Source organism: Salmo salar, chromosome ssa18 (genome assembly GCF_905237065.1).
Source record: "Salmo salar chromosome ssa18, Ssal_v3.1, whole genome shotgun sequence".
Lineage (NCBI taxonomy): Eukaryota > Metazoa > Chordata > Actinopteri > Salmoniformes > Salmonidae > Salmo > Salmo salar.
In genome coordinates this window covers 19,405,622-19,427,052 of record NC_059459.1, presented here as the reverse complement: position 1 = coordinate 19,427,052, position 21,431 = coordinate 19,405,622, and the positions used below count along the sequence as shown (strand labels likewise).

The following is a 21,431-nucleotide window of genomic DNA, read 5'->3' as shown; positions in this document are numbered from 1 at the left end:
ATTAAACAGCTCACACGCAGTTACACCTCCGACACTGCCTAAACAAAAGCAATACAAATCCTTGTTTGTCGGCTAATCCGGGTTACGCTGATCTGATCGAATCCTGGCCTAATTGTCTAGAATTAGAGAGGCTGGATTGGAAAGCATTATTGCACCCTTTATTGAAAGCATTCTTGATGATTTACTCAAATGCACCTCACACTAGCCAACAGTTAACAAAGCATCACAGAGATTTCCCCCAGAAAAAAACATAACTGTCCCAGACATAGAGCATATCCAAAATATGCATACGGGGAGGTGTGCAACTAAAAAGTTGATGATCCCTGTCGTACGACCACACCTCCCCGTATGGGACTGGCTAGGTGGGAGTAGGGCTGATGAATGGCCTGTTGGGCTGGTGAAGTCTTTAGGAAACACCAAAACAAATGGCCCATAGGACAGATACTGTAGGCAGGGAGGAGTAGGGGGGAAGCACATCCAGATATGTCCACTTTATATAACTAATGGACAGTTAAATACTCATGTATCCGGATGTAACCAAGAGGAGGGAGTTTCTTCCTATCTTAGAGGCCATTAATTCACTGGGAGGTAATGGTTTATGATGCAGAGGTAAAGGATTGTTTTAGGATGCAGACATTTCCCCTATGATATATTATATTTGACCATACACAGACATAATGATGAGTTAGACCACACACACATGTTTAAATGATTATGTTTAAATGATTGCGTTTTCTCAATCACATGTAGTGCGTACGGCCCAATACATCACTGGGGCTAAGCTGCCTGCCATCCAGGACCTCTACACCAGGCGGTGTCAGAGGAAGGCCCTAAAAATGGTCAAAGACCCCAGCCACCCCAGTCATAGACTGTTCTCTCTACTACCGCATGACGAGCGGTACCGGAGTGCCAAGTCTAGGACAAAAAGGCTTCTCAACAGTTTTTACCCCCAAGCCATAAGACTCCTGAACAGGTAACCAAATGGTTACCTGGACTATTTGCATTAAAAGCTACTCTGTTTATCTTATATGCATAGTCACTTTAACTATACATTCATGTACATACTACCTCAATTGTCCCGACCAACCAGTGCTCCCGCACATTGGCTAACCGGGCTATCTGCATTGTGTCCCACCACCCGCCAACCCCTCTTTTTACGCTACTGCTACTCTCTGTTCATCATATATGCATAGTCACTTTAACCATACCCACATGTACATACTACCTCAATAAGCCTGACTAACCGGTGTCTGTATATAGCCTTGCTACTCTCATTTTCAAATGTCTTTTTACTGTTGTTTATTTCTTTACTTACCTACACACACACACACACACACACACACACACACACACACACACACACACACACACACACACACACACACACACACACACACACACACACACACACACACACACACACACACACACACACACACACACACACACCTTTTTTTTCTCGCACTATTGGTTAGAGCCTGTAAGTAAGCATTTCACTGTAAGGTCTACACCTGCTGTATTCGGCGCACATGACAAATACACTTTGATTTGATTTGAAATGATTGAGTTTTCTAAACTAATAATAATTTTGAGGAAGGTGATGTGATACAGTTAAAAAGTGTGTGGTGGTAGTGAACAGACTCTACTCATTACGTTTATCAAGGCACTGGATGAAAAAGTAAGAAAATAAATTGTAAAACCGAAGAGGAAGTGACACAATAATTGCCATCAAAGGAACAAAAAAATTCAAATAATCTCATCTGTTAGAAATGACAGATGTTAGGGCCAAAGAAAAAGAGCACCTGAACCAGAAAATACACTGAACAAAAATATAAATGCAACATGTAAAGTGTTGGTCCTATGTTACATGAGCTGAAATAAAATATCCCAGAACTGTTACATACTGGTGGGGTTATGGTATGGGCAGGCATTAGCTATGGACAACGCACACAATTGCATTTTATCAATGGCAATTTGAATGCACAGAAATACCGTGATGAGATCCTGATGCCCATTGTGAGGCCCATTTCTTTTAGGGCATCTGTGATCAACAGATGCATATCTGTATTCCCAGTCATGTGTAATCTATAGATTAGGACCTAATTCATTTATTTCAATTGACTGATTCCTCAAATGAACCGTAACTCAATAAAATCTTTGAAATTGTTGCACGTTGCGTTTCTATTTTTTGTTCAGTATAGTATGTGAGTTGTGGGCCTTTTCGATAGAGGAGATTAGCCCATGTGGTGAACACAGAACACACAATTAGTCCAAATTTGATCTGTTCTGGAACACCAGGGGAATGTCTGATTAAACAAATTTAACTGCTCTTGAAAGGAGACGAGATAGGAGGGACGAGAGACAAACACGGAGTGGCAGAGGGAGAAAAGACAGAGAAGAGAAGAGCTACAGGAGCCTTGAGAAGATTGATGCCGATGGTAGTCTGTCAGAGTCACATGACAATGATAAGGGATAAATGAAAGGAATAACAAGAAGGGGTTAGGCAGAGAAATGAAGCGAGAAAGAACGAGAGAGAGAGAATAAAAAGATAGAGGGCAAGAAAGAGTGTCAGACAGAAGAGAGAAGAGAGAGTGTGTGTGATGGGGTTAAGAGGAGAGGGTGACAGGTCAGGACAGCAGCGCCAGTGGTTGAGGGATTGATTGGTTGACTAATTAGCCGCTTTCAGGGAGCCGTCAGACAGCAACAGCTACTGGTTTATCATGCTACCACTGCCTACTGATGAGCCCACAGCTTCAACTACCCCTTCCCAACGTCAAACATCTAGAGAAACATCTGAACTGTGACACTCTATTCCTTCAGAGCACTTTGGAAATTCAAATGCAATGTTGTTCCCGGAAAGGTAACATTTTTCTGCAAATCATGAACAAATAGAGTGCTCTTGCATGGTTTTGAAATTAGTAAATTAGACCGCACCATTAACCCAGGATGTTGTCCTGTATAGATTTTATGGATATTCTGATCGAATGCACTGTCCTCTGTGAAGAATAAGGGCTCTCCATTCACCAGGGTACTCATGGGGAATTCAAGTCCATTAGGCTCACAATGTGAGAGTGGGCTTAGAATAAGTTTGTTTGTATGGATGAGTCATCCAGGCTCTATGCACATACTCACATCCCACTGGGCACACACTGGTTGAATCAACTTTGTTTCCACGTCATTTCTATGAAATAGAATAAACGTTGAATTGACATCTGTGCCCAGTGGGATAGATCTAGATTCAATCCCTGTGTGCTCCCTTCCATATCTCATCTCTTCACCTAATTAGCCTCTTCACCTATCTCTATTTCTAATCTGTCTGTCAATAAAAACATTGAAAATAATAGACTCTCCATCTTCCGGAATTGGATGGGAGTACAACATACAAGGAGCAAGTTTTATGCAGGTTCAGTTCAACATAGTTCTCAAGCCTTGAACACTTTAATGGAATCTATGTGGTAGAACAGGAGGTGAAGATAGAGGATGGGTGGTGACATAGAAAAGGCCAAAGGGTTATGAACTTAGGAACATGACAATATATATATTTTTTTAAATCCTCAGTTTAAGAAGTTCTGAAAACCTACGGGATCTAAGGGCCCACTTGCTGTTAGTTGTGATGACATTATAAAAGTTTGTTAGGGGAAGAAACTATGTTGTTGATGACAACACGTACAATAACATCAGACAGAAAATATCCAATAGAACACAGCATGATCATAACATGAGACATAAAGATGTAGAAAGAAAGAAAATTAATTAGGAAATAGAGCTAAGGAGGAGAGAAGTCAGCCAGTCAGAAGGTGGTGGATTGGGATGGAAAGTGATTGCTTAGTTCCTCAATCACAGAGTCTGTATTTGACTGGTTTGATTGGCTTGTCTCCTGGACCTCTGAGGTCACATTGTTAGTGCTTGGTTGGCTTGTTTCCAGATCAGAGGAGTTAGTGTTTGTGGTTGAGTTTGTTTGGACCACAGGTTCCGTGCTGGTCAGGTTTGGCTGGTTTGGTTCCTCACGGGACCCAGATCTGTTTGGTCTCCGAATTCCTTCTGGTTCCTCGGTTGCTTGGGGTTTCTTGCCGAATCGCGCCACCTTGCGATTCTTGTCTACTTGACTGTAGAGGTTGGCAACAGACTTCTCGATGTCAGCGAGGTTCTGGAGGTTTTTCAGAATACCCTTTAGCTCCTTCCTCTTCACACCGTCCTCAGGTTGGGGGGGAGGTGGAGGGGGATGGGCCCGGGAGGAGATAGGGCGGAGCGAAGACAACGGCGGCAGGGAGGTTGGGACAAACTGAACGGTGTGGCGGGGTCGCTCGAAAGTGGGGGAGAAAGGGGCGGGAGGGGTGGGGGTGGTGGCGGAGGAGCACGATTCCGAACAGGAGGGGGAGATGGAGGGAAAGAGGGTGGGGGAGAATGATCAGGCTCAATGAAGTGAGGATTGAAGGGTGCAGTGGGAGGAGATAAGGAGGGAGGAGGAGGAGGAGGAGGAGGAGATGAGGCAGGAGGAGGAGGAGGACCAGAACGAGGCGTTTGAGAAGGAGGAGGAGGTGGAGGAGAATGAGGAGAAGGAGGTGGAGGAGAATGAGGAGAAGGAGGGGGAGGTGGCGGATTCTCAGGCGGGTCAGGGATGATCTCCACAGTGATCTCGCAGGGCTCCGCAGTGATGTAGCTGGAGACGCTGGAGCTGAATTTCCTGAGGACAGGCAGGGTGGGCCTCTGGGCCAGGGGCGGAGAGCCTTCGCCCTGGGTGATGATGATGCGGGGAGGCACATCATTCCCTATGGACAGGGGGCTGTAGGGGCTGTCCATGATGGAGAACAGGGTCTCTGCGCTCAGCTCCAGCATGTCAATGTTGTCTTGGTTCCGCAGTAGTGGAGGGGAGGTCAGGGAGCCCCTGGAGTCACGCCCTCCCCTGGGGGTCCTCTCCTGCATGGCCTGCTGTTCATACTGCCTGGCCTGCTCCCTGACAGACAGCTTGCTCTCCTCTGTGCTGCGGCTGCTCTGGACGTCATAACCCTCCAGGCTTCCTTGACCCTTCATCCCAGCTTGGAGTAGCTGCAGCTCCCACTGGGCCGGGTCCATCAGAGCCTGTCTCTTCAGCGACTCGTACCCCTCTGACCCTCCACGGAGACGAGTCCGCATGGTCCAGGCGTTCCCGGACCCTCCAGAGAGGGAGAAAGAGCCCCCTTTCGCCGTCCCATAGGGGCTGCTGAAGTTCCCGTCTTCTTCTTCGTCGTAGAGGGGGTTAGTGGTGGTCAGGGGGTGGTGGTCTGACAGAAAGGTGACGTTGCTCTCTGACTTGGGCAGGATGCTGTGCAGCGACCCGTTGCCACAGGAGGAGTTGGCGCGACAGGCGAAGCTGCTAAGGCATCTCTGGCGGTCGGCTTCATCGATCTCAAACCTTTTAGCCCTGTCCGATTAGGAATGTAGATGGAGGGTGGAGAAAAGAAAGATTTGAAACACAGGTGAAGGAAGGATGAAGGATGAGGAGGCAGAGGAGAAGGGATGAGGGAGATGCTATAGATCCTTCAGTCATTTTGACTCTTAGTATTATGATTATAGTTAGAAACAATATAAAAAATGTGATTCAAACTCAAAGGTAATGCAGCAGGGTAGATCATGCTTTTCTTTTCTTATTGTGGCTACAGTATCAGAGTCAATTGAAAAATGTCTCTAAATACAAAAGCTTTAATAAAGTTTTAGAATAGCAGTTCAACTGCTGACAATATTTGGACAGGCGATAAAGTATCCACTTAAAAACATCCCAAGTACATTTAATACAAGATCAAAAATCGAATCATATTTGATTTGAAGAAATCAAAGCAGTCACAGAGGTACTTCCATTTAGCATCACAGTCCACAAATATATGGAACATGTGATATCTGAAGTACCCAACACCTACCCATGTGCATCAGTCCAATCATAGCAATAATACTAAGAGGTTATGATCTTAAGTTAATGAACGTGAAACATAAACAATAACTTGTTTCTAATGGGATCAGGATAGGGATGGGTAGGGCATAAGCTATAAGCATCTAAAGATTCACCATACCTCTAAAGTTTACAAAGGGAGGATCACTTTTCCTAAACAGGTGGAAGCAAAAATTGTGTTACGCTGTAGTTAAGCCTTACCTTTATAAAGAGTATTACCTAGCATCCCTGAAATTATACCATTATATTAAAATGCAAATGCACTAACCATGTACAGTACTGTAACATCTAAGTTATTTCTGTAATAAAATATTAAGTGCATGTCAATGAAAAATATTCAAGAACAGGTGTAGGAGACTAGACGCCATCTATATCACTCTTGTTTTGCTATTTGAGCCAAGGTATAAGCATTGGGGCTACTTACTGCAGTCTGAATCCATTGAAGAGCAAATAGAGTGGAGATTAAATGAAAGACAGACAAAGACAGACAGACAGATGTTTAACAAAGTGTAACCTTATGGGAAATGGTCAAGAAGCTGAGGTAGCCATGGTCAAACTGGTTGGTTGATGAAGGCGGTGAATGAATAGCATAGAACAAGTTCTGCATACATTCAAGGTTTCTTCTAAAACTATTAACATTTCATTGCGCATTTAGGATACTATTTAGTGTGAAAGGTGGAATCCGATTGTGTCAATGGCACTCTCTCTTTTATGAGTCAAATCAAACAGCTTCACCTTGAGAGAACAGAAGGCCATGTTGAAATGGATCTGGCATCTAATTGCAAAGTCACACATTGACAATCTGAGATGGGATAGCGAACAAACGTAGGTCTGTGCCGGTGTTTGTAGGAGGACAAAAGCACACTGAATTATGACTGAATGGGAACAATGATGTAGTCCTCCAAATGTCTAAAGCGCAACATGAAAGACTCTAAAGGCCAATGTCTATCGTTGGTGGACTAAGGCCTTTTTTTTGTCAAGAAATATGTATGCTGCCTCCAGAGTGGTGCAGCGGTCTAAGGCGCTAGAGGCCCAGGCTGTACAGATCCGGGTTCGATCCCAGGCTGTACAGGTCCGGGTTTGATCCCAGGCTGTACAGATCCGGGTTCGATCCCAGGCTGTGTCACAGCCGGCTGCGACCAGGAGACCCATGAGGGGGATGCACAATTGGCCCAGCGTCGTCCTAATATTTTGAAATTTCTTAATTTGATTATTTTTCTTTTAGATTTTGTATTGTTGTGAATTGTTAGATATCACTGCACTGTTGGAGCTAGGAACATAAGCATTTCGCTACACCTGCAATAACATCTGCTAAATATGAGTGTAACCAAAACAATTTGATTTGATTTGATTTTAGGGGAGGATTTGGCAGGCTGGGAAGTCCTTGTCCCATCGTGCTCTAGCGACTCCTTGTGGAGTCTAGCGACTCCTTGTACAGCTGCCTCCGTTCGCCAGCTGTACAGTGTTTCCTCCGATACATTGGTGTGGCTGGCTTCCGGGTTAAGCGAGCAGTGTGTCAAGTGGCAGTGCGGATTGGTGGGGTCGTGTTTCGGAGGATGCATGAATCTCAACCTTCGCCTCTCCCGAATCCGAACAGGAGTTGCAGCGATGGGACAAGACTGTAACTACCAATTGGATATCACGAAATTGGGGAGAAAAAGGGGGTCCTGTTTGAAAAATAGGCAATGTCCTAACACCCACAAACTTTATCATCTGCACAAATAGGCATTACTCATCGGTATATGGTACCTGAAACAGGGAGTAAGGAGGTTAGGAGGAAGAGGTCAAAGGTGGGCTGGTTTTCTATATAAGCACTTTGTGAAAGGGCTTTATAAATACATTTGATTTGACTTACGTGCTGCTGTCCCCTAGTTCCCCGTAGATGTTGGCTGCTGGGGCACGTGGAGCAGCAGCCTTGCTCGCTGGCAGAGCCTGCTGAATCCTCGCAGTCTTGGCACATTCTGCCTGTCTCCTGAAGTTCAAATAAAGTTTCATCAGTTTGAGTCAATCCATTGCACTTTGTTTCCATAACATTTCATCACTTGTTCCCCATGAAGGCTACATGTCTTTGGTGAATGAAGTGATGGAACATCAGTACAGTATGTGTCTCATCCCAACTGACTGAGATAAAAATAACAGAGCCAATCTCTTATATAAAACTAGATTAAAAAAAAGGCAAGTCATTGTCTATATGAAGGAGATGACTTGTCTACAATGTTTGTACTTTTATCCTCATTTTAATAGTCATTCTGACTCCCTGGTTCATCTTTAAAATACTATTCATTAATGAGGACATGTGACAGAACCATGTTGTATTCATGCTCAAGTGCATACAAGAGAGATCACTCATATCACATGGACAATTACTTACTCTTTGAATCTGGTGGATGGTATTACAGGCAGTGCGGGAGACAGCGGAGCAGAGGGATAAAGAAAACACAAGAGAACCTTGGTTAGACAATTAGCTCATTCCTATTTTGTTAATACTACACAACGAGGAACATTCATTAAATTGGGAATTATGAGACGCCTCTGCGCTCCTCCAACTCCATTCAATTTTAAAGAATGGCGGTTGTTAAGGTTCCTTTTTGAAAAACACACCACTCTAGGTAAAACAAATGTCCATTATTCATGGGATTCCTTTTGACTTATTCAGACAACAGCCAGGCTTTGGATAACATGCCCTATCATAGATCTCAGCCTATTTCACCACTGAATATAATAACATGATATAGTAACACATTTTGCTTCATTTCTTATCACACAGTGTTATGAAACACATCAGGCTCCCCAGCTATGTTTGCAGCATCCAGTTCATACAAGTATATCAAACTCAAGAAGCCTTTTTCTTTTTCTTCCATTTCTTTTGTTCTCAGCATTACTTATTCACAACAAAATACAATTACCCCAGAAGAGAGAAATGAGAGAATGCGTTGCATCAGAATATTCTCCCGGAGATCAATAAGTCATGAAGTTGAATGAATGAATGAACTTCTCTAAATTGGCGCATCGTAACACTACAAACTCTACAATGTGTCTGTGTGTGTGTTTCTTCAGCTCAGGTTAACCACTCGGACCCGTCTGTTGGGTGTAAACATTCCCCAGACATCAGTGTTGATGTAGTGTTTATGTAGTGGATTCACACGGCACAAAGAAAGACATTGAGGAGCACTTCCTGACGCATTCACAGTTGTCATGGCTTTACGACCTTGCCCAATCGACATCAAATAAAACAACCCTGATAATCAGGAACAAATGGTATACTAAATGGTATACTAAATGGTATACTAAATGGTATACTAAATCTGTGCCATATGCTTTATCATTATGCAATTTGTTGTGTGTGTGTGTGTGTGTGTGTGTGTGTGTGTGTGTGTGTGTGTGTGTGTGTGTGTGTGTGTGTGTGTGTGTGTGTGTGTGTGTGTGTGTGTGTGTGTGTGTGTGTGTGTGTGTGTGTGAGTAATGGGGTAGTGGAGCCGTGAAGACACACTGTGACGGTCACAATTGGCTTTGGATATTTGTTGCAAATGACTGTTAATTAATCGGCTTTCACAGTGTGTGAATAGGGACATTAGACCGGCGGTGCACGCTGTCAGCATCCCTAATTCGTTCGAGAGACTGGGAGAGTGGTGCTTGACTAAATACCTGGCACCATGCACATTTCCTCAGCCTCAACAAACTACAGTGCTAGCTTTGAAAGGTCACCATGGCCATACACACACATGTTGCCTGTAGCTACGACAAGCGGTTTTTGTGCACTCACTGTTTGTAGGTGACCATGATGATGAGGATGGCGGGGATGCAACAGAGGATGATGATGATGGCGAGGGCGAGCAACGCCCCCTCTGTGTAGCCCACAGCCTGGGCAGCCTTCTTTACGCTGGCCACGATGTCGGGCGTACGGATCTCCAGGATGCGTCCTCCTTGACCCAGGAAGGGCTGGAACTCCTTGTTGATATCCAGCAGCTTCCCATCCAGAAACCTGCCAGACAGACCACAGTCAGTCACACAAGTACGTGGACACCCCTTCAAATGAGTGGATTCAGCTAGTTCAGCCACACCCGATGCTGACAGGTGTATAAAATCGAGCATACCGCCATGCAATCTCCATAGACAAACATTGACAGTAGAATAGCCCATACTGAAGAGCTCAGTGACCTTCAATGTGGCACCGTCATAGGATGCCACCTTTCCAACAAGTCAGTTCGTGACATTTCTGTCCTGCTACTGTGAGTGCTGTTATTGTGAAGTGGAAACGTCTAGGAGCAACAACAGCTCAGCCGCGAAGTGGTGGGACACACAAGCTCACAGAACGGGTAAAAATCGCCTGTCCTCGATTGCAACACTCACTACAGAGTTCCAAACTGCCACTGGAAGCAAGGTCAGCACAAGAACTGTTCATCACCAAACTCCATATTAATGCCCAAGATTTTGGAATGAGATGTTTGATGAGCAGGTGTTCACATACTTTTGTTCATGTAGTGTACTTTAAGTTGGGATGTAACACCATTTCAACTGCGATTTAAATTGGTGTTGAATCCTAACATAATATATGTGCCTGTTACTTGGCCTTATGCGTACATGGGCATTGATGTCAATAGGAGATTTGTGCAGTCCCAACGCAATCCCTCTCTGCCACACGCTGCATTATCATACACTATATGGACTCTTTATACAAATGAATAGTACTCAAGTGATTGGTCTTTCATGTGAGTTATCTATAGGCTTCTTTCAACCCTCAAGAGTCCTTATTTCCTTCATTTAGGCGAGAGAGGCACACTCAAGGAGACATCATAATGCTATAACCTCTCCCCCCTCTCTCTCCATCTCTTTCCCTTTCTCTATGTGAGCTGACAGCAGAAGCACATAAATATAACATGCAATTAACTCTCCACGCTGCCAGGCGTGAGCTGCATGAACAAAGAGCTTCTTTTTTTCCTCCCTGCTCCTTAAACCTCGGCTAGACTCTTCCTCAACAGCCTCCCATTGTGTCTAAGATGGGGATTCTTATTGAAGCAACGGTAGATATATCAGCACCTCTTTTTAAAATGAACAACGTCTCTCCAAAGCTGGTGCTTGTGATAAGAGTGACGCTCACTAGCTCAGGCTAAGAAACCCCCTTTCTTTATGAGACACGTGTGTCATTACAGTAAAACAGGGCCACCACTAGCAGTCAAGGACAGACAGAGAAGTAATGTGCTCAGATTAATTTAACACAAAGCCACTTTACTCAAAGTCACTTTTTAAAGAGCAGGATTAAACAATAGACTGGTATCTGGTTTAAAGAGGAGGGGGACGTAGTCTAACTCGTGCTGTCAAAGCCAGAGTGAAAATGAGTATGGGGCAAAAGAAAGGGAGGGAGATCGAGGGATAAGGAGGGAAAAAGAGAGATCATGCCTTCCTTCTGTGAAAAGTGGAAGGGTGCACAGTAGGGGGGAAGGGTTCCTCTAGCATGGTGCCTGTCATGCTCTGAGGGGGGCCTTGGCTCCCACAGTGTTGACTCTAACCCTGTTTGAGGGCCAGAGAACATAAGACTAATGGCAGCAACGTGGTCCTGGGGTGTTTTAACACACCCTGTCTGCTGAGTGGAAGGGGACTGCTCTTTCCCCTGACAGGGTGAAAAAGTGTTGCAAAAGCACTTTTCAGCTGCACCATTAAAGCATTTTTGGATACTGCCTCTTAGTGGTAAAAGTGTAAAACATTGTTTCTCCTGCTATGTAAGAGGGGGACCCTGGGCTCTGAGGAGTAGATCTCTCTCCGAATACAGGGGGACTAAAATGCTAAGCTGTCATTTCTCCAGAATGTTGGAACAACCTCAGGGTGGCTTAGTGGCCACTACTGATGGAATAGCACCTTTTCCCCTTTTCCTCTCTCTCTCTCTCTCTCTCTCTCATTAGAAAAAGGGAGAGAAAGATAGAAGGGAGAGAGAGAGAGAGATAAAGAGATAGCTATTCATTTCATTGTATTGGTACACTCACTTAAAGAGCTCCTGACGTGAGATGGCCCTGTTGGTCAGTGGGTCTATGGCATACACCATCAGGTCTGACTTGGTGTAATCCTCCTGGTCAAAGCCATCTCCGAACCGCCGCGGCCCAATGGATTCCACCACCACCTTAGCCCCTGGGATCTGGTCCTGGATGTATCGCTCCAGAATACTTATGTGTGGGAAACAAAACCATTGTGGTCTGTTCACATTTAAAATAAAGTATAGTACCAGGTATAGCTGAAGCATTAGGTATTTCTACCTTCATATTTCTACAGCCATCTTCTCCATGATGTGAAGGCTCTATGAATCATTCAGTAACTACTCTCATACTGTTATTAACAGGTGATGTACAGTAGCCTAGCGAATGCCCTGGTTCACTTCACCTGCATGTGTTGTGTCACCATTTACAAATTCTGTCATTGAATTTATAATGCTGAAAAGCCATCATTTTACTTGTGTGTAACCATATGTGTTTGAGGTCATACTTTAAGTATACTGCTCAAAAAAATAAAGGGAACACTAAACTAACACATCCTAGATCTGAATGAATGAAATAATCTTATTAAATACTTTTTTCTTTACATTGTTGAATGTGCTGACAACAAAATCACACAAAAATAATAAATGGAAATCCAATTTATCAACCCATGGAGGTCTGGATTTGGAGTCACACTCAAAATTAAAGTGGAAAACCACACTACAGGCTGATCCAACTTTGATGTAATGTCCTTAAAACAAGTCAAAATGAGGCTCAGTAGTGTGTGTGGCCTCTACGTGCCTGTATGACCTCCCTACAACGCCTGGGCATGCTCCTGATGAGGTGGCGGATGGTCTCCTGAGGGATCTCCTCCCAGACCTGGACTAAAGCATCCGCCAACTCATGGACAGTCTGTGGTGCAACGTGGCGTTGGTGGATGGAGCGAGACATGATGTCCCAGATGTGCTCAATTGGATTCAGGTCTGGGGAACGGGCGGGCCAGTCCATAGCATCAATGCCTTCCTCTTGCAGGAACTGCTGACACACTCCAGCCACATGAGGTCTAGCATTGTCTTGCATTAAGAGGAACCCAGGGCCAACCGCACCAGCATATGGTCTCACAAGGGGTCTGAGGATCTCATCTCGGTACCTAATGGCAGTCAGGCTACCTCTGGAGAGCACATGGAGGGCTGTGCGGCCCCCCAAAGAAATGCCACTCCACACCATGACTGACCCACCGCCAAACTGGTCATGCTGGAGGATGTTGCAGGCAGCAGAACGTTCTCCACGGCGTCTCCAGACTCTGTCATGTCTGTCACATGTGCTCAGTGTGAACCTGCTTTCATCTGTGAAGAGCACAGGGCGCCAGTGGCGAATTTGCCAATCTTGGTGTTCTCTGGCAAATGCCAAACGTCCTGCACGGTGTTGGGCTGTAAGCACAACCCCCACCTGTGGACGTCGGGCCCTCATACCACCCTCATGGAGTCTGTTTCTGACCGTTTGAGCAGACACATGCACATTTGTGGCCTGCTGGAGGTCATTTTGCAGGGCTCTGGCAGTGCTCCTCCTGCTCCTCCTTGCACAAAGGTGGAGGTAGCGGTCCTGCTGCTGGGTTGTTGCCCTCCTACGGCCTCCTCCACGTCTGCTGATGTACTGGCCTGTCTCCTGGTATCGCCTCCATGCTCTGGACACTACGCTGACAGACACAGCAAACCTTCTTGCCACAGCTCGCATTGATGTGCCATCCTGGATGAGCTGCACTACCTGAGCCACTTGTGTGGGTTGTAGACTCCGTCTCATGCTACCACTAGAGTGAAAGCACCGCCAGCATTCAAAAGTGACCAAAACATCAGCCAGGAAGCATAGGAACTGAGAAGTGGTCTGTGGTCACCACCTGCAGAACCACTCCTTTATTGGGGGTGTCTTGCTAATTGCCTATAATTTCCACCTGTTGTCTATTCCATTTGCACAACAGCATGTGAAATGTATTGTCAATCAGTGTTGCTTCCTAAGTGGACAGTTTGATTTCACAGAAGTGTGATTGACTTGGAGTTACATTGTGTTGTTTAAGTGTTCCCTTTATTTTTTTGAGCAGTGTATTTCACTCCCAGCCATAGTTGTTAAAATGGACACCAGCATGTCTTTTCTCACTGGGTTCTTGGCAAAAAAGTGAAATCAGCACTTTAAATGACAACCACTAAATGGGTACTTTCTCCAACCCGAATGCCAAGCCTGATGAACAGAGTACCCAGTTCTGGACCCCAGTACGACCAAGGAAGACGGGAGGCTTCTCAGATTTGATCAGACTGACTAACTCAACACATGATTTAGTTGTCAAAGCATAGAGCAATCTTAGAGGGGTAGTGCCATTGAAAGCGAGGCTTTAAAACAATGAATGTATATTACCTTCTTATTTTATTATCCTATCTGTCTAAAAACATTGTACTTTTTTCTGTTCTTGTTTCTCGTTCATAAACTGATTGAGAATGACTGATTTGACTGTCTATCTGGACAATCAGCAGTTTTACTTGCCCAATCATTGGTTAATGCAGACAGAATGCAAACAGACAGTGAAGACACTGAGGACCTAAGTTCTGCAACACAGGTATAATTCACAAGTTCTATAACTTTTTTTCCCATTGGATGTTTTGTTTCTCAAAACACAGTTGGAGACTACCCAGCAAACTGGGAACATTGCCAGATCATTGGCTAAGATTCCCTATAGGGAACTGGGATTCAACGCAAACTATTTCACTAGCAGAAATGCTAATTTGCATCGTGCGACTTTGAACCAAGTCCCCTTATTCAACAGGAGAAATAAAAAATAAAAAATGCATTCCACTTTTGTAAGTGGCATGCTGTGGCAATCAAACAGTGACTCTCCACAGGGCTTCTGCTGCTAAACCATAGCGTTATCACTGAGAATGAAAGGGATGGCCTCAAACTTTTAGTTGTAATGCATTTAAAATGTACTTTGGCTTGGGCTGAAAGTAAAAGACGAGGGTGATGACAGACCCTACTGTACTATACAAATCTATTCCAATGTAGATGCTTCTCGGAATATAAATATATATATATATTTTTTTTTAAGTATGGTGCCCTAGTAGAGGAAATGTTCTCTGATGAAAATAAACGTAATACTTTTGAATTCACTCTCCTGTTTCTGTTGAGTGTTGAGGGGCCTTTAGGACCATTATAGGTTTCCAATTCAACCAAGCATGATCACTGTGACAATAATACTGAAAGGAAGTGATTGACTGGTGCCTTACGCAATAAGCTGCTCTTTATTCTCCTCCACGACAGTGGGCGGGACATTGGACACCACCACCTGCATATCCAGCTGGTTGACCACAGACACCTGAGAGAGAGAGAGAGAGAGAGAGAGAGAGAGAGAGAGAGAGAGAGAGAGAGAGAGAGAGAGAGAGAGAGAGAGAGAGAGAGAGAGAGAGAGAGAGAGAGAGAGAGAGAGATAGTAGTAGTAGATATGGAGGTTTTGTCCATTCATGCTTCACATGCTCCAGGTGGTCAAAATGAGAATCTTATTGCCTGCTTGTATTGGTGCCATGTGGCCAATCTAATGGTGCTTAATATTCGCCGGCACAGTAAGTGCACTGGCTCTGGGCTCTGCAGCCAAATCTCCCACACGGCCTCTGTGAAATTACAGTTCCTGTTGAAAAGGAACCAGCAACATGGTTAAGCACTCGCCGCTGTCACCCGTTCAGGCGCCGTTCCAACACTTATTCAGTCTCATTAGAGACTTGTTAGGCTGACATATTAGGAGAACCCCTGACTCCAATAACTGGAAGGAAACGGAAATGTATTGTACAAGTATAACGACACACACACACACATGCACACACACCAATTAGAATGAACAGAAAACACACTCCATGCATAGTTTAATTGGATCATCAGCTCGAAGCAGAGGGGTTCTCTGGCATACACATAACACATCTCGTGTGCTGTAACTGCTCTGAATAATTGAATATATTGGAAGCTAAACACAGTCTAGAGAGAAGAGAAAACGTGCCTCATCATCATGTAGCCTCCTAATGAATAACTCATCTCAGAAGAAAACTGCAATCTGACACTAATAAACCCATCAGATGTTGTGGGTGGTTGGGGTATTGGCATCGGATGTTAAGATCACAGTTGACTGAGGACACACTTCTAACTGCCAAGTGTCGTAGTCTCATAATAACTTGCCTAACAAGAAAGAGTGTTTCAAACAATGGAGGGATATGTGTTGTTTGAGGACACTAGACACTCACCACCACATCAGCGCTGCTGCTCAGGCCCTCTCCGTAGTTGTCGGTGGCGATGACCGCAAACTTGAAGTAGGACCTGCGCATGTTGCGGTACATGATAGCCGTCTTGATGATGCCCGTGTACTGCTCGATCACAAAGCTGTCCTGACCATCTGCCGTGGGCGGGATGATCAGCCGGTACGCATTGGCACTGTAGTTCCCTGTATCTGCATCAGTGGCCTGGGGAAAAGTAACCACACACACACACAAACAGTAGACTGAGATCTTCTGACATCTACTACATTAACAATGGCAGTTACAATGAGTGTGCCTCAGTTGTGGTACTGCTCGATCACACACACACACATACACACTAGACTGAGATCTCCTGACATCTACTACATTAACAATGAGTGTGCCTCAGTTGTGGTACTGCTCGATCATTCACACACACACACACACACACACACACACACACACACACACACACACACACACACACACACACACACACACACACACACACACACACACACACACACACACACACACACACACAAACTTCTTCTGACATCTACTACATTAACAATGGCAGTTACGATGAGTGTGCCTCAGTTGTGGTGGCATATTTTGGGACAGAGCTGCTTGACTTGTCGACGCACATATACACATAGGATACACACAAATGGAGGGCATAGAATGGAGTATTGAGGCACCTTAGTCAAAACTAACATCATGTAAGTAAGTCGCTCTGGATAAGAGCTTCTGCTTAATGACCAAAATGGCAAATGTATTATTGTCATTGCTCCTTAAAGGATAACAGTGCATTTAGATAATTTGGCCAGGAGAGGGGGAACTTGAGTCTCAGAAGCAGGTACAGTATGGCACAGAAAGAATTTGACTCTGGCCTCGCTGCCTGTCTGCCGGCCTGCATGCTCAGTCTTTCATCAATTCTCAAAGTGCCTGTCTGCAGTGACATTGATTAATAGGTGCAAAGACTTTTTTTCTCTCCAGGTATTGATGGGAGGATGGAGGGATTGAAGGAGGGAGGGAGGAAATGGAGGGAGTAGAACAATAAATGACAGGGCTGCCCTATCTCGGTCATTAGATGGAGCTAGATATTCTGAAATAAGACTGTGTACCACTCCATTCAAGCCGCCCTAAAAACACACTCATATCAAATAAAGTCGTTTCAAGTGATAAGGAGTCACTCGGCTGCCCTCTGGTCATTCTCCCCTCTCTTCCTTGCGAAGAGCACTACTCTAAGCTCTGCTCAACACGACTTGATCCCTGTTTCCTGCTTAACTGTTGACAGGTGTGTCACGCAGGTTTTTTTAGCTCTCTTCATTTACATTTACATTTTAGATCTTATCCAGAGCGCCTTACAGTTAGTGCACACATCTTAAGATAGCTAGGTGGGACAACCACATATCACAGTCAAGGCAAGGGAGGGTGCTGTGGGATTATTTAAGATACTCTTCGGAGGGGTAGGGTTTCGAATTATTTCAGAAGATGGACAGGGACTGCTGTCCTAGCTTCAGGGGGAAGCTGGTTCCACCATTGGGTTGCCAGGACAGAGAAGAGAAGAGCTTGGACTGGGCTGAGCGGGAGCTGCCTTGCCGTAGGGGTGTGAGGGCCAAGAGACCAGAGGTGGCAGACCAGAGTTCTCGGCTTGGGGCGTAGGGCTTGAGCATAGCCTGTAGGAAGGGGCAGTTCCTCTTGCTGCAAGTATCATGGTCTTGTAGTGGATGCGAGTGTGTGGAGGAGCGGGGTGACATGGGAGAACTTGGGAAGGTTGAACACCAGGCAAGCTGCAGCGTTCTGGATAAGTTTGATGGCACAAGCCAACAGCGAGTTGCAGTAGAACAGACAGGAGATTTTTTGTGTTGTGTGACTTTACCGAAACGAACGTTTTCGGTTAGGATAAGAATTTCCATTTTCACTGGGTGAACCCTAGCTGGCTAACACAAAAGCCTCATGGCTAAGCATACACTTGCATACGCATAACCTGGTTAGCCACATTTTTATACCAGTTATAATGGGCCCCCATACCCATGGGAAACAAACATGCTCAGGCAGCTCTCGATCGAGTCCTGCAAGTTTTGTAAGGTTTTTACCAAATACCCGCCCGTGTCACCTTAAGCAACCCTACTGGCCGTCACGGTGAAAGCTAACTAGCTAACCACTGTCTTGTTTTTTAGTTTGCCTAGCATTAAGTGGCTTTTTGCCTACTAACCAAACCGGTCCAACCATGCAGTGAGCCGGCCCATGAGAGGACTCACCACTAGCTTAGGTCTCTTGAGTCTTGCACGATTTACATAACACTCTGTCGTTTTTGTACTTATCAACTTTACCAGCCCCACCTACTAGGTTTTTCGGTCCAAGAAACTCAAAACCCAGGTCAGCTACCGCGTCAAGGCTAACCTTACCATCACCTGCCCGGCAGACCCGGATATCGTGGCAATCCGGTCTCCACTTTCCCCCACTACGAGCCAAGGCTCCACATCAGGGAGAGGGGCAGTTCACTAGAGCAAGTGCTAACTGAGTGACCAGTGACAGAGGCAGACTGTCAGACTGTCTCAGGACAGAGGCAGACAGTTTGGGGAAGCGGTACTCTGCAGCAGCCTCATCGAAGTCCCGCCCAGCTGATTCCCCTGTGGGGAAGAAAGGGCGCCCGACCAACGGTACGCCCCAGCGGCAGAGAGAGGCAGCCAACCATCTCCTGGCCTGACACCTCTCGGTGGAGCACAGACTCCCCTCCTCCCCCATCATAATGGGGGAGAGGCACATCTGTGCTCCTATAACCTTTCCCTCCGCGCAGACTAATTTCTATAAGTTCGTTCACAAGGAAGACGGAGCCCACTCTAACCCCTAGTGCCCTCCGTGCCACAGCTCTCACCTCAGCTCTTTCTCAAGTAGCCGAGGCAGGAACACAAACTGTCAGTCGCCAACTAGCACTGTCCACATATCCTAGTGTTTTAACACTGCCCCTTTTAATACATTCAATGAAAGGGCGACTCACTCTAATGCCACCAGAGGGGTAGTGGTAAAGAGGAATGTGGTCACGACAGAGACGTCACTCACAGGTTGGGCATGAGAGAAAAGCGGAGTTGTGGGGCATTGCTCACATAAATGACCTCGAACTGCTGACAGTGTTCATTTCTCTGAAACCATTCCTACCCTCCCTTTGAAATTGTCACATCTTGATCAGAACGGACAATAAGACTGTGGTGGCATACATCAAAACCCAGGGTGGCACTTGCTCCCTGCGCTTACACAGACTATCCATATAATTATTCTGTGGAGAAGAGCACACCTACTCTCACTACGGGCGACTCATGTCGCGGGAGCTCTGAACGTAGGAGCTGACTTGTCCAAAAGGAATCCCCATCACAGGGAATGGAGACCATCTCCAAGTTGTGAAACAGATCAGGGAGAGATATGGTCAAACATCCGTAGATTTATTCGCACAAAAACGTGCATTGCCCGCTGTTCTTTGCGCTAGCAGGAGACACACCATTGGGGTGGACGTGTTGGCACACCCTTGGCCGGGGGTGTTCCGTTCCGTTTTTCCTCCTCTAAGGCTCATACTCCCCAGAGTGAGGGAAGAAGGCTCATACCTCATCTTGGTAGCCCTCCATGGCCAGGCAAGCTCTAGTTAGCATAGATCATTCTCCTGCTGTACTATGAGCCCCGGCAACTCCCGTTACGCAGGGATCATCTGACCCAAGCGAGCAAAGATATTTTCCACCCTCACCCCGATACTATGACCCTCTGGGCATTGCCCGTGAGAGGTTAAATCTGAATGTGACAGGCCTGCCTCTCAGTCATTGAGACAATCCAGAGTGCCAGGGCCCCTTCTACACTCTCAATGTATGGAAACTCAATGTATGGCTTTCTCCACTGTTAAGGTCTAGCCGCTATCTCGGCCTGTCATATAGGCTTTCGCAATAACACAGTGGGGAAACACCCCTTGTTATGTCGTATCATGAAGGGGCGCTTCGCTCACGTCCATTTTCCAAGCCTTAAGCCCCATCTTGGGATCTGTCTATTGTGCTTGAGGCTATTTCACAGGAGCCTTTTGAGCTGCTGAAAAGCATGGAGATGACGTATCTCTCCTTCAAGACTGCTTTACTAGTCCGCAAAGCGAGTTATTGAGCTGCAGACTGTGAGTTCACCCTTCATATATACAGTTTTTCACCCAAGGATTATTTGTTGTCTAACCCCGCCTTTATACCTAAGATCAGCAGCAATTACAACTGTCTTGCTTGTGGCATTCCACCCGCCGCCCTTCATTTTTATGGAAGAAGAACGTCTCCACCGTTTGTGTCCAGTACGCGTGTTGCGCATCTACTTGGATAGAGCGAGAGTTTACGCAAGAGCGACCTCTTGTGCACTGTTCAAGAGCATGTCCTTACAGGAGATTTGTGATGAGGCTTGTTGGGCATTCCCTCATACTTTTATGAGGTTTTACCAGCTAGACGGCACTGCAACTTCTTTGGGACACATTCTGTACTCAGTGTCGGGACGTTTGAGGGTTGATACTTTGAGACTACCTGGCTTCGGAAACCAGGTCTGCAATACAGAGTTGGTAATATCCTAATTGTGAGATATCAAAACGAGTAATTGAATGAGAATTCAAGGCTACTCTCCTAACCCAGGTTCTCTGATATTATGAGTGAGATATCTCACCATATTCCCATGCTCTCAAGAGCGAAAGGAATAGAGGCATGCTCGAAAATGACCAGAAGGTGTGCGAATGGCTCCTTATAATGAGGGGTTGGGCTCACCTCATTCACCCCTCGACCTGTCTGTCTCTGACATATGTGTGTGATTGATTCTTTGAGGTTCTAGAGATTTGGTGAATCCCACTTGTGAGATATCTCACACATGATATGTAACTCGTTTCAGGAAACTAGGCATATGTGACACGTCACTACTTCACAGGAGAGGCATTTGAACGTAAACATTTATTTTTTATCAAAATGATTTTTGGGGGGCAGAAATTACTTCTGGAACATATGAACTTTCATGTGCCTAAACAACAAATGTGTAGGCCATCTGTAAATACAAATACAATTTCTAAATTATGAGCCTATTTCGTTCAGCCACGGAAAAAGTCAGGAACCTTCCTGCTAGCCATGATTGGCTGAGATAATGTATGGACCGGACATGCTGAGAGATGAGTTCAAATTGGTCTACCATGTAGCACACTTCTGTCTATAACATGAGCTGCTCAGTATGTGTAGGTAATCCTTTCTAGCGCGGCTTTTTTGAAAGATGTGCAAAAGTGTGGCT

General features: G+C 45.5%; 1 protein-coding gene across 1 annotated transcript in view; it reads right to left on the bottom strand.

The window, feature by feature from the left end:
- Positions 1-3,404: 3,404 nt before the first annotated feature.
- The window catches only part of LOC106577001 (protocadherin-15-like), a 250,597-nt gene continuing 232,570 nt past the window's right edge, over positions 3,405-21,431 (bottom strand). Inside the window, 9 exon segments of the mRNA XM_045700849.1 lie at positions 3,405-4,326; positions 4,329-5,401; positions 6,348-6,353; positions 7,779-7,895; positions 8,295-8,303; positions 9,687-9,905; positions 11,902-12,078; positions 15,156-15,244; positions 16,158-16,373. Of these exon segments, the coding sequence (XP_045556805.1) occupies positions 3,791-4,326; positions 4,329-5,401; positions 6,348-6,353; positions 7,779-7,895; positions 8,295-8,303; positions 9,687-9,905; positions 11,902-12,078; positions 15,156-15,244; positions 16,158-16,373 (2,442 nt within the window). The 3' untranslated portion in view covers positions 3,405-3,790.